Source organism: Pongo pygmaeus, chromosome 1 (genome assembly GCF_028885625.2).
Source record: "Pongo pygmaeus isolate AG05252 chromosome 1, NHGRI_mPonPyg2-v2.0_pri, whole genome shotgun sequence".
NCBI classification, from domain to species: domain Eukaryota; kingdom Metazoa; phylum Chordata; class Mammalia; order Primates; family Hominidae; genus Pongo; species Pongo pygmaeus.
Genome location: NC_072373.2, coordinates 165,808,650 through 165,822,343, shown reverse-complemented (window position 1 = coordinate 165,822,343; position 13,694 = coordinate 165,808,650). Strand labels below are relative to the sequence as shown.

Sequence of the window (13,694 nt, the reverse complement as noted above, 5' to 3'; positions counted from 1 at the left end):
ACAGAGTTTCACCATGTTGGCCAGGCTGGTCTTGAAGTCCTGACCTCAAGTGATCCGCCTGCCTCAGCCTCCCAAAGTGCTGGGATTACAAACTTGAACTACTGTGCCTGGCCCAGTTATTGTTTTGCATGGGAGACCTGCCTGTAGCATTAGGCTGAGAATTTTTTGCTAACTTGGGTCTTATGTCCACCTCAGAGCATGTAAAGGGAATCACGGTAGCTTGGGAACTCCATACCACATTTCTGGAAATCTGGCCAAGAGTTCCTCAAAACAATTTCACATATAGTTTTTCTGTGATGAAGATCTTGGACAGTGCGTACCATGAGGCGGTCTATCACTGAAGTAGCTTTATAATTCCCAAAATATGGAAGAGCAGCCAGTTTGATCAGGACTCTTGGTTATTCTTTAGCAGTCAAGGAGCAAAATTGTTATTGTAGCTCCTTGCATCAGAATTATTGATTCATGGATTTTTCTAATTTTTCCCCCAATTATTTGGTTCAACAATTCTTGGGTTTCTACTCTGGGTCTAGAACTATGCTAGACTCTGTGGCAGTGAATAAAACAGACATAGTTCCTGATAGGTCATTCCTCTGTAGGTGGTTAATAGAACACACCATGAGAAACATTAAGATGGAGAAAACAGACTTGCAAATGGACAACTGCAATGTTAATTGCTGGAGCTTCTGGAGAGGAAGCAGATAATGAACAAGTGTCCAACTCAGTCATAAGCAAGGGGTAGAGGATTACTCTGTGGAGAAGATAAAATCATCAGACAAGTTTCATGGTGATCTGTGGTCTTCTAGGGACAGTTGTGACCCACTTACCAGTCTTTTCATTATTTTGTAGTTCAAACAACTGCACAGTCAATAGTGTCCTCTCTGTATAGAATGGATGATTGAACTTATCTATAGAGTTACATCAAGACAAAAGATAGAAGAAAAGGGTCTATTATTAATAGAACATATAGACTGGATTTGGAATGAGAAAGTTCTGAAATCAAGTCAGTTCTGGCTCTTGGTGACAGTCTCTGTTACAGGCCATAGGTTCTATGTACTCCACTCTCCCCTGTCTCTGATTGGCTTTCTTAGCTCTTTCATGGGGTTTGCTCCTTCACAGCTTCAGCTTGCAGAGTCACACTGCTACTTATTGAGTGTGTCTATGTACCAGGTCCTTTGCAAAGTGTTTTATGTGCCTTTTCACAAAAACTTTAGGTAGCATTATTTACATTGTATGGATGAAGCAACTGAGGCTAAGAGAAGTTAAGTTTTACAGAGATGACAGCTAAGAAGTATTGTCCTGGGGATCCAAACCCAGATTTTGTCCAAGATGCACACTCTCAGCTTTGCTATATGACTATGTATGTGTGTGTGTGTGTGTATATGTATATATGTATATATGTGTATATGTATGTGTATATATTCACATACATATACACATATATACACGTGTATATACACACATATATACACGTGTATATACACACATATACACACATACCTATGTGTACATATACACATATATACACACATACCTATGTGTACATATACGCATATATACACACACATGTGTACATATATGCATATATACACACATACATATGTGTACATATACATATACACATGCATATATATGCATATGTATTTGTATATATACACACATGCATATACATGTATATGTATTTATATACAGCCATCTAATGGCTATATTTATTCTATATCTATATCTGTGTACATATATATGTATACAGAGGTGTATACATACATATATGTGTGTGCATATCAGGGACTATATAGTCATTATATACATCTGTGTATATATTTGTGTGTTTGTGTGTGTGTATATATGTGTATATATATATGCCTATATATTTCCTGCTATATACATTATGAGATTCATGGTTCCTATGGCCCCCTCTCATATCCTTGTAGTTTTAACTACTACTTCTAACTGCTTTTTCCTCAGTATTTCCTAACTAAAATTTTTTAGAATGAGGACTTGTCCCAGTTAATATTTCTGCCATGCCTTAGGTGCTGTAGATTGGTTGCCTTGATGTCACATATCTACCCTGGTCCTATCAGTTGACTCTGCCAGGGAAAGAATCAACTAGTATTGAGCAGAGGTTGACGGGTAGGACAATTTCACTTATATGGATGAGGAACATTAAGGATTGGCAGTTTATCACACAATAAGCTTTTATTGGTCTGTCACATACCAGTACACATGTGGGTAAATGTTCTCTCTGACGTCAGACTAGTAGCTCAGAGCTTTTGGTTTGGTGTTTGAAGGCCCAGGTTTGTATACTGACACCACCATCTAAAAGTTGTATTACCTTGGGCAAATAACTTTATTTCTTTGAGGATTTTCTCTACTGGCAACATAGGAATAGCCATATGTTCCTTTCCAGGTACTGAGACCCTCCTGGCTATAGACACTGGGCTAAATAGAGCTCCAGGATGCATGAGTTACCATCCTGGCAAGCTTGCTTGCAGTCTAGCATTAGTTCATAAGACTAATGTCAGGGTCGGCGGGGGGGGGGGCGGGGTCTATAAAATGCATATTCCAGGACCCAACCCCCACCTCCAAAGATTCTGCTTTAGTAGACCTGGAATAGAGCACAGGATTTGCAGTTTATTAAGTGTCCTGAGGCTAGTGTGTTTGGTGGATCACACTTTGAGAAACAAGATGGAGAAATCAAAGCTTTCAAGTGGAAAATCACAATGCTGCTTGTTAAGTGCTGCGGGGACATTAAGTACTGAGAGAAGAACCAAGAGTTTGGAGCACCAAAGAGGAGCCGTAAACTCTGTGGGGGTAGGTGTCACAGAAATGACACCTCAGCTGAATAGGGGTCCTAGCAAGTGGAGAGAAGGGGAAGAATTTTGAGGCTGCCAGATAGGTGTTTTCTGGGAGTGGTGAGGCAACCGAGGGGCACAGTGGCTACAATAAGGCCAGAAGAGCAAACAGGTCAGAGCACAAAGGGCCTTGTTTGTTAAGTTTACTTATCTGTGATGGGGCATCAGAAATGTTTAGATTAGTGAATGATAAGTTGAGATTTGACTTTTAGAAAGTTGATTTTGACTTCTATGTGAAGAACAGAATGAGGGGGAACAGAGAGACTGCACAGAGACCCATGAGGAGACTGGTCATAATACAGGCAAGCTGCAATGAGGAACTGAAGTCAGGCCATAGGATGCAGATGGAGAGCGGGGGATGGACACGGGAGATATGTTGGGAGCTGGGGTGGATGGAGAAGTGGCTACCTAGCTTGCAGAGTGGGTGACATCCACCTAGATTTGCAGCCAGGCATAGATTTAGGTGGAACATGGGGGGAAAGCAGTAATGAGTTTTCATTCAGGTATATTTACTAGAGAAGTCAGGAACTTGCTAGAAAAAAATGGAGATCCATGTTGAGCTTTATTTAGAAGTATGATAAACTCGTGTTTTGGTAATAATTGAAGGCATAGGTGTGGTCGAGAGTCCTCAAAAAGAAGAAACTGAGAGTGAAAAAAAGGTGACATTGGATTAGCATCCCAAGAAATAGGACCTCAAGAAATACCAACATATAAAAGATGGGCAATAAATGCCTATTGTGAAGGCATTTCAGAAGTTTAGAGATGTGTGACACCTTGGTGATGGTAACCTTGAAGAATCAAATACAAAAAATAATGCTATATGTCATTATTATTTTTGTTCTTTACTCTTCCACTAATCACGTGGACTAATATGCTTTCTCTTGCTGAGTGTCATGTCAAAGGTACAACAATTAAAAAAACAGAAGTTAAAGGATCATCTTTCTAACAAATGTCAGCTCAACTCCAGGAATAGAAGACATACAGGTAGGTTTTTACCCCATTATTAACTCAAGAATCATTTTTCCAGTACTACTATGTGCTTGTGTGGATGATGTGGAGGTGAAGGGATTGGTCCCCACACTCAACATGCTTGCCTTAGTATGTAAAACAAACATCACAGGCCAGGCGCGGTGGCTCAGGCCTGTAATCTCAGCACTTTGGGAGGCCGAGGCAGGTGGATCACCTGAAGTCAGGAGTTCGAAACCAGCCTGGCCAACATGGCCAAACCCTGTCTGTACTAAAAATACAAAAATTAGCAGGGGAGTTGAGAATAGAGAAGTGATCTCAATGAGGTAAAAATGGGCCAGGGACAGCTTACAAGAGAAGATGACTTTTTAATACAATATAGTCAAAGATGTAAAACAGAAGGTTTTGCTGTAAAATGAAAAGAGCCTTAAATCCGGGTTCTAATCCTGCTACCACCTCTGCTAGGTAACCCTGGACTAGTCCTTTAACCTTCCAGTGTTGACTCTGTTCTCCAGGAACCTGCAAGCAGCAAACACACAGGGCTTGGAAGGGAGAGTGGCTGTTCTCCACACACAGCCGGTTGACTTGTTCCAGGTGCTTCCAACAGGTGATTTCTCAGCGAGCCTGAGCCAGTAGTCAGGGACAAACAGGAAGGTTAACCTTGCCTCTCCATGCTTGGGAGAACAGGTGTGTGCGCCGTGGACTCCGGTTTAGTCGTTCTTTTTCTTTTTTCTTGCTTTTGATGGGATCAGATGGTTCATTTCCAAAGAGAGACAGAGAGAACTGTGTCGTGTTTAGGAGCAATAGCCTTGGAGTAAGACTTGTGCTTAAACTCTGGATTTGTTTCTTATCCCCTGGGTGACCTTTGGCAATTTATTCCACCTCTCTAAGCCTCAGTCTTTGTTACCTAAAAAAATTGGGATAAAGATTCGTACCTCCTATGGCATGTCGCGGAGATTAAAGGATAATGTGCACACCCCCGAGCCCAGTGCCGGGCACACGTTGGCTGGTTGCAACAGAAATCTGTGGGTGGAACGCTAGCTAGCCATTGTGATGAATAACATCAAGGAGAAGGAGTGGACCTACACATGGCAGTCCCCTTCTTCCCCAACCGCTGCCAGGCAGACAGCCAGCCAGCGTCCTAGAACTTAAAGGACTTTTCGATGGGTGGAACCTGGGCCGGGTGGGCTCCCTGGCGCGGACGGAGGCGGAGAGCGCTGGCGGGGGTCTCCGTCTCCGGCCACGGGAAGGTCCGTGGGCTCCCCTGCCCGGGCTGGGCCGGTCCCCGAGCAGAGAGAGAGGCTGGTCCCCGGCCCCCGGCGTCCCGGGGGGCAGGTTCTGAGGCGGGAGCCAGGAGAGAGAGGAGGGGCAGCCGGGGGAATTTCCCCGCCTCTCTTGCTGGTTCCATAAATCACCGCAGTCGCCGCGGCGGCCCAGCCGGGAAGTGCACAGAGCCGGAGCGCAGCGTGGTGGCACCAGACGCCTCCCTTTCCCCACTGCTTGCTTTCTTTCTTTCAGTTGTGTGGGTTTGTGAAGCCTCCCCTTTCCCTCCTCGCTCGGGTGGCTGCCCCAGTCTCGCAACCCGGCCGCCGCTCCTCCTCCCCGGGGGCCGCCGTCCGCCCTCGCCGCCGCCTGCTCGCTGCGCCGGGACTCGCAGGAAGCGAGAGCCGCGCGGCTCGGCTCGGGCTCCGACTCCGACTCCGATTCCGACTGTCAGCCCTGGGGCCCGCGCACCCCAGCCTGCGGGCGCCCCGGCTCTCGGAGACGCCCTCTGCGCCGCGGGGGCCGTGTGGGCGCCGGGCTCCGGGGACCGCTCGGGCGGCCGCCTCCTCCTCCAACCGCCGCGGAGCCCCGCGATGGTGGCCGCCCGCGCTCCCGCGCTGTAGCCGGGCGCCCCCTAAGTTTGAGAGCCGCCGCCACCGCGGCGCGGAGCAGAGCCTGCAGCAGAGGAAGAAACTTTTACGGGGTGCGCCGAGCGGGGCCCTGGGCGCACCTCCCGCGGCCCGCTTCCCCGCGCCCGGAGCCTGTCGGCGGGGAATGGGGGGAGGCAGCATGGCCCGCCAGCCGGAGGAAGAGGAGACGGCCGGGGCCCGGGCGCCGCGGCCGCCCCTCTGGCTGCTCTGCCTGGTCGCGTGCTGGCTTCTGGGCTCCGGGGCCGAAGCCGACTTCTCCATCCTGGACGAGGCGCAAGTGCTGGCGAGCCAGATGCGGAGGCTGGCGGCCGAGGAGTTGGGGGTCGTCACCATGCAGGTAAGTGGCCCCCGAGCTGGCCAGACATCCCGCCTTTCTCCTTTGCTCGAAGCCCCATCCTACTCCCAGTACAAGTCCCCTGGACTGTGTGCATCGGCTCCTTGCATGCAGAGCCCGGCTTCCCGTCGGACCCCTCTGTCCTCTGCACAGACCCCCTGACAATACACCAACTCTTCTTCCATGCATTCGTCTACCCCTGCCCTTCTCCTCTGCAGAATCCCCTGCCCTCTGCACGGAACCCACCTTAACCTGCAGAGCCCCGCTCTTCTGAGTACCAGCTCCTTCATCTCGTCAAGGATTCTCCAGTTTCCTCGCACGTCTTCTCTAATTTGCACACATTTCCCATGTAGGCTTGTTTTCACCCTGCCACCCCTGCAAACTCCCCTCCCTCTTTGTGTCCCCATCCCAGAGCAGCCAGCCCCGTCTGGCTCGGACGATTTTCCGAAGTCCCCACCCTACCCCCTTGACCGCGTCCTCGCGTCCTCCCGACCGAGGCGCACCAATGGGCGCCGGGAGGGAAGGCGCCGCAGCGTACGCAGCTGCCCCAGGGACACCTAGGTCCCGGCGGAGAGCAGCCCTCCGAGTGGGCTCCGCGCTCCTTTCCCCGCCCGGGAGCATGGGGGGAGGGGCTGGCCTGGTAGATTCCGGGTAGACTCCCGACTCTAATCCTGCTGGGGGACTCTTTTTGTTGCTTTCCGCATATCCTGCTGTGGTTTGCGTGCTGTCTGCTGTATGATTTTTGTTTCGTGTGTGCCTTTTTGGGGCGAGGAAAAAGGGAGCCAAGTGAATAAGGTTCCCATTTCTCCAGATTGTTTATCATGTCCGTCCTCCTCGGGAGAGGAAGCGGGGCTGACAGAAAAACTGCCCGCAGCTAGTAAGGAATCCTGATGATGTTACTCACGACCAACAGTAGTAAAAATTGCTGAACACCAACCACCTGGAGATTCTGCCCCGCTGTTATTTTAATCCACTTGGCCATAAAGGCCCACTAGATTAGGAGAGGTTGAGATGACATTCCCAGCTTGAAACCTTTGCTATAACATTCTTAGATAAATTAACACCATTCTCTTATACATTCTGACAATCATGGGGATGAATGTGGTCTTCGAAAGATTGAAGTTTCCAAGAATGCGTTCTTGGAATAGGTTTCTGATTTCCAGCCTACTGGGACCAATCCTTCCACCTCCCACCGGGAGAGGTGTTTAAGTCACTTTTGGGATTTAGGTTTCTTACTTCTTTCTTCTTCGTCGTCGTCCTCCTCCTCCTCCTCTTTCTTCTTTCTTCCTTCTTCTTCCTCCTCCTCTTCCTTCTTGACCTCCTCCTCCTCTTTCTTTTCTTTTTCCTTCTTCCTTCCTCTTCTTTCCACTCACCAACACCAGTCTCCTCCTAAGAGGTTACAATTTTCTTGAGGCAAGTTCCACAGACCTTTTCTACTGTGGGGAAAGACCACCGGGATTTTTTTTAAGGGTGACATGAGGACTGAGGAGTGGATTTTGAAAGGTAATTTTGCATTTATTTGTAGACACCCAGCCCTGAAGTGCGATGGAGTGGGGTTTTCTTGATTTGCTTAATAATAGATAAGCTTTTAAGATGCATCATTCAACTATGCTGATCTTTCAGGTTCAGATTCAGTTGCAATTTTTTCCATATGCATTTTCTGATTTCTGATTATTGCTGAGTTCTTAGGAGTGAAGTGACTTTTAGAAAAGATGGAAAACTAGGATTAAAAAAACAGTGGTGAATATTTCCATTCAGAGCACAAACAATTGTATTTTTGCATTGAGGCACCTCTTTTAATAAAGGAAACTTAATATATTGGAGTTGTGGACTCTGCTTGTAGGATTTGTAGGCATTTGCCACCTTCACTCCATCACTAGGGCTGGACAAGAAATCTTAGGATTCCCCCCTATCCCGCCCCCCCATGCCTTTTCCTTGTAAGCTAAGGACTTGCTTTTTCTAAGATGCTGACAGCCATTTTACTGTTTCTCACCCAGTCCTTGACAAAAGGTGAAATTGGATCCCAACACATTGTCATTCAGGTAGGGATCCTAAGCAAATGTAGTTTTAAAAGGCTGCCCAGTTGAAAAAGAGACACTTCGAAAAAAAGCTCTGATCGGTGGGGGGTTTGTGCCCAAATGGCCCTTTATCTCCTCCCAACTGGCCTCTTTCTAACACCTTTGCAACCTCATTGTGGAAATGGACCTCCTGTGGACAGGGTTTTGTCTGGCAAAATGTGAAGTGGCTTCTCTCCTTTTTTGAAAGGAGACATACATACTGTATTTAAATTCTGCTTCTTGAGCTGTACATTGATCTGCCGGTTGCTTCTATCTGGGAAAATTGCAGAAAGTGTCTCTTTTTAATTTAGTTAGACTGGTTGGAAAAAAAAGTCGAATGCAGGTTAGATTTTTGGCCTTAGAACAAAGATTTTGAGCCCCACATTCTCATCTGTAAACCTTTGGGATTTGTTCAGTGGGTCTGAAATTATGTGGGTTTAGTTACCTAAAGTGTAGGTTATATAGCCCTCCCTGCAGCATGTTGGATTTTATAGAGGTGGAGCTAATCTTTTTTCAGAGGTAAGCCTCACATAGGCTTTAAGGTGTGACTTCCTACGAAGATGGTCAGGATGGGGATGGAGAGGGGGATAGTTGTGTCTCTTTGGAAAAGAATGTCTTCCCTTGCTTAAGGGATTGACTCCTTTCATTTGACCTTGGCATTTTGAGCATAGTACAGGCCCTTCAGGACAGCATCTCGCTTTATGAGAAACATTCTATAGGCCTCTTTATATGTAAAAAGCCAATGTTCAGACTTTTATATTGCTTCTGCTGCTGAAATTCTCGAAAGACAATTTTAAAGTTTGAGAAATTATAAAGTAGCCCTCAAACCAGGCCTGTTGTTTTGCAGCATTTCAAGTGGCAGCACTTACTGCTTATAAGGAGTTGCAAGGGGGGGTACTTTTACAAAAACAAAAACCTAGGCTTCTTTTAGCACTATAGTTTCCCCTGACGTAGTTTTTGCACTTGCTGATAGAGAAGACAGTTTGAAAAGTGTCTATCTTGAAGATTTTCTTGGAAAATTCTCCAGCGGGGGCTGCCTACTCATGATTTTTGTTGTTCCTTTTTAATAATGGACAAAATATATTTAAAAAATCTTTAAATAAGTTGTGCCAACTAATTTCACCAGTACTCTGGGAAAGCTGTCACTGAATACTGTTCCCCTGACAGCAGACATCATACATCATGGATAAAAGTCAAAAACCTAATCATCATCTTCTCATGGGTCTGGTGCAGAGGAGCCATGGTGGCATTGAGGTCTGGGAGCAGTAAGTGGCTGTGTCCAGGGAGACGTGTTTTTGCCTATTTATTCATGCAACAAGTTTTTATCAAGCAGCATCATGGAGTGGAAAGAGTCCCACGTTGGGTAGGTAGAGACCTGGATTCCAATTCTGCCAATTGCAAGTTGGGTGATTTTATCTGTAAAATTGAGGATGGTGATTCTTCCTCAAGATTTGCTCTGTGGACTTAAAGGAAATAGTGCGTGTAAAGGCATCTGTTAATGTTAAGCCAGGGCTGAGAAATATTGATGGATGTGGTTGTTCTCAAATGGAGAAATAATTATTGGAAGCTTACTGAGCATGGAGCTCTATGCTGGGTATTCAGGGGATTTTACAAGGACATATTCCAGCACAACTCCTTAAGGAGTTTACATTCTCGAGGAGGAGATAAGATTGCACAGGTAAACCAGCTAAGTAACAATGCCTGCTTGTTAGAAGGCATATCTGGCTCTGGGAGCCATTTCACCAGGCACTTATAAGGCCCATTTAACATTATAGGACAATACAGGCTTCCTAACAGCAAGGGCCTGGCACAAGGCCAGTGTGCCTGCCTTAAAGTTAGCCCAACTCTGCTGGGCTGGGCACACTTACTATGAAGTTGGCGGACAGACCAGCAGGTTGGTCAGACAGCTGCTGGATGAGGCCTGGGAGGGAGGGAGGAGCAGGGTTTCTTCCAGTCAGGGCAGAAGAAATACCAGAAGCAAGAACTGGAGCTTCAACTCCAATTGAAGAAAAGGCAGCAGCTAGAACAGAGGCATGTTCAGGAACTGAAGGACTCAGCTGGGGCAGAAGTGTCAAAGATATAAAGCAATGTTGTAAATACTGACTACAGCTGGAATTAAAGAGCAACCCTTCTTTGTATGCAGTAAAACAGCAATGCACTAAATTCCTTCCTTTTTTTTTTTTTTTTTCTTAAGAGACAGGATCTTTGCTCTGTCACCCAGGCTGGAGTGCAGTGATGTAATCATAGTTCACTGTAACCTCAAATTCCTGGGCTCAAGCAGTCCTCTTGAGTAGCTGAGACTACACACGCATACCATCACACCCTGCTAATTTTGTTATTTTTTTGTAGGGATGGAGTCTCACTGTGTTGGCCAGGCTAGTCTTGAACTCTTGGCCTCAAGTGATCCTCCCACCTTGGCTTCCCAAAGTTCTGGAATTACAGGTGTGAGCTACCGTGTCTGTCCTGCATTATTCATTTTCGCATATATCCAACAAAATTTTGGGGAGCTTCTGCTCTATGAAGGGTCTTGGGTTAGATTTTATTTATTTATTTATTTTTTATTTTTTGAGATGGAGTCTTGCTCAGTCACCCAGGCTGGAGTGCAGTGGCATGATCTCGGCTCACTGCAACCTCCGCCTCCCGGGTTCACGCCATTCTCCTGCCTCAGCCTCCCGAGTAGCTGGGACTACAGACGCCTGCCATGACGCCCGGCTAATTTTTTTTGTATTTTTAGTAGAGACGGGGTTTCACCATGTTAGCCAGGATGGTCTCGATCTCCTGACCTCATGATCCACCCGCCTCAGCCTCCCAAAGTGGGGTTAGATTAAACTGGCAATCAAAGGTGACTAAAAGGACTAAAGATTAAGCCCATGCCCTTAATCTCTCAACTAATGATGGAAATAGACACAAAAAGAGGCATTATGATACAGGTAGTTAGCGAGAGACAGAGGCGTTACACTGCAGTAGGTTAGTGCAGTGGTAGAGAGAGAAACAGGATATTGTGGGAGCATAGAGGAGCCTTGCTCAAGCCCCTCTGGTGAAGTCAAGGAAGTTAGCTACTTCTCCATTGTCCTTTTCAGTGAAATGTCCACACACACAGGCCAGTCCTGAAAGCAGCAGCAGCAGCAGCAGCAGCTTCACACATGAAGGGTAGCCAAATCAGTAGTTCATCAGATGTTTCTGATTCCTTTGGTGGCACTGAACAAGGTAGCTGGTGTATCTTGAACACCTGAACAGGACTCTGACTCCTGTGCCCCTTCATATGGCTCCCATGTCTCCTTTCTTTGGCCATTATCCTAGAGCTTCTGTGGTTATTGGACATAAATATCTTGCTGGCTCTATTATAACTGCAAGCTGATTTGCAGTCATGTTTGGTAAGATGTGTAATTTCCTCTAAATCACATGCATCGTAACAGGACAGGGCTGGTTTAGAATTATTTGAATGTGTAATTATGCAATATAGAACATTTTTGAAGGAAAAATCACCTGTATATGCAAATAATGTGATTTGATTCTATGCGTTGTGTACCATATAAGCCTTAGTGGAAAAACTGCTGTGTGGCTTTCTTTTGAAAATGGATATTTAGAATAGAAGAAAACTGTCCATTGGCAGATGGATGACTCTGAGTTGAACTTGTCAGGAATGAGCCCAAGAAAAAGCATGTTGAATGACTTCTGATAAACTGTCTCTGTTGTGCTTAGCACTTCCTCGACTTCCTTCTCACTAATGCCTATCTTAGCTGGCCTTATTCCTTGTGCTTATTATGTTTTTCCTGCCAATAGTACTTGAGTCTGGAAGGGCTTGGGGGAGGGAGAGGAGATGGTTTTACACTTAGTAACATGTTGCTGCTATTTCTGGTTGCTGCTTGAGGAGTTCCTTCCTTGAGCTTAAGTGGATGAGCAGGCAGGAACCTTGCAGAACTCTGGAATTTTGGTATTAGATGGAGTGGGATTTATTTTAGATATGCTTGGACCTTGGAGTAAGAATTTATTGAAAGTCAAAATATGACGGGACAACAGGGACAAGAATTTTGACTCAGCCAGTTAGTTATTAACTGTGTAACTTCTATCATGTTATTAAATCACTCTGAACTTTAGTGTCTTTGTATTTCATGTAGCTAATGGGGGTAAATATATTTTAAAGGATAACCAAGTGTCTAGCTCAGGGCCTAAGGTAGGAGCAGTCAATAAACAGAAATGTAAATATGAGAGCAGTTCATTTAGTGCCAGGGCACAGAACCTGGAAGGTAAGTAAACATGTAGCTCCTGAGCCTGAATGAAACTGAAATCTAATTTGTAGACCTGCAGATTTCAATATGGTCAATCCTCCGCCCCCAGGTTTTTAAGATATAGTTCACAGACCTTTGGATGTGGTGCAAAACCATGCTTGGGGCTTTCTGAAGAAAATACTAGACCTGGCTAGTCATAGTTATTTCTTTAGTTTTAAACTACAAAGATTTAAAAACATATACAAAAGTAAATAAAATAGCATATGAATATCCACATACCTCTCACGCAGCTTAGACAGTTATTAATTGATGGTCAGGCTTGTTTCATCTCTACCTCTGCTTCCACTTTCTCTTCCCCCCAGATTATTTTGAAGCAAGTTCCAAATATCACATAATTTCATCTATGACATTTTTATTGTATCCTTATTTAATTTCTTTATTTGTAATGTTTTATAATATGTATAATATATTGGTACACTAGTATATAAAATTTACAATTGACAAATAAATATAAATATTTTGGAGGTTGTTTAGGCTACATTTTTTAACAATGTTGTGCCTGAATAAAACCATTGGTGACCCTCCTAGATTTTTACAAATTAGCTAATACCTTTGCCCAGCAAATTCCCCAGGCTTCCAGATGTAATGCCAAGTTTCTTTGGGGAAGCTCCTCTGGGTCTGTCCCTAATTGTGCTGTCTGGCCCTCGATTTCATGCCTGGCTTTCTCCACAAGACTAGGAGGGTCCTTGTTTTTCTTAAAGGCTGGCATATAGTCTAGGCACACACATTGGACTACTGCAATATGAATCACATCTACTGCTTGTCCCTGTCCTCTCCCCCTTCCAGAAGAGACAAGAGTCAGAAAAGGACTAAGCGAGATAGCTGTAACTGGGAGAGAAGAGAGGCGGATTGAAGAGGAAGAGCTGGACTAATATATAATGTCTTCTGATCAGTCTGTCAGCAAATATTCACTAGATTCCTTATTGCAGGGAGGCTGAGAGTAATACAGGACATCCAGTGCCTCCCCCTAAGACCCCAGAGCTCTGTCCTATCCGGAGAGGCTAAACCAACTTGGATGGCTCAAGACAATATAGAAATAAATGCTAAAATATGGGATCTAGAGTACACCCAGGGTTGCTATATTGAATTCATGTTTCTAGAGGTCAGTTAGACACAATGAATGAAGTGGACCAGGTGTAGGTAAGCAGGGAATGGTGTTGGATGTTGCAAGCTGGAGGGCATGTGCCAAGGGTGAAGGGGGGCAGGACCACTCAGCTACTCTGTTGCCCAGTAGCCATGTGGGTCCAATGTTGTCACATGACTTTGTTTTTTATGAGAAGCTAGGT

At 45.5% G+C, this 13,694-nt stretch overlaps 1 protein-coding gene across 1 annotated transcript in view; it reads left to right on the top strand.

The window, feature by feature from the left end:
• The first annotated feature begins 5,249 nt into the window (after positions 1-5,249).
• CACHD1 (cache domain containing 1) overlaps positions 5,250-13,694 on the top strand; it is a 224,032-nt gene continuing 215,587 nt past the window's right edge. The window contains exon 1 of the mRNA XM_054447274.2: positions 5,250-6,065. Within this exon, the coding sequence (XP_054303249.1) occupies positions 5,853-6,065 (213 nt within the window). The 5' untranslated portion in view covers positions 5,250-5,852. The remainder of the gene's footprint in view (positions 6,066-13,694) is intronic.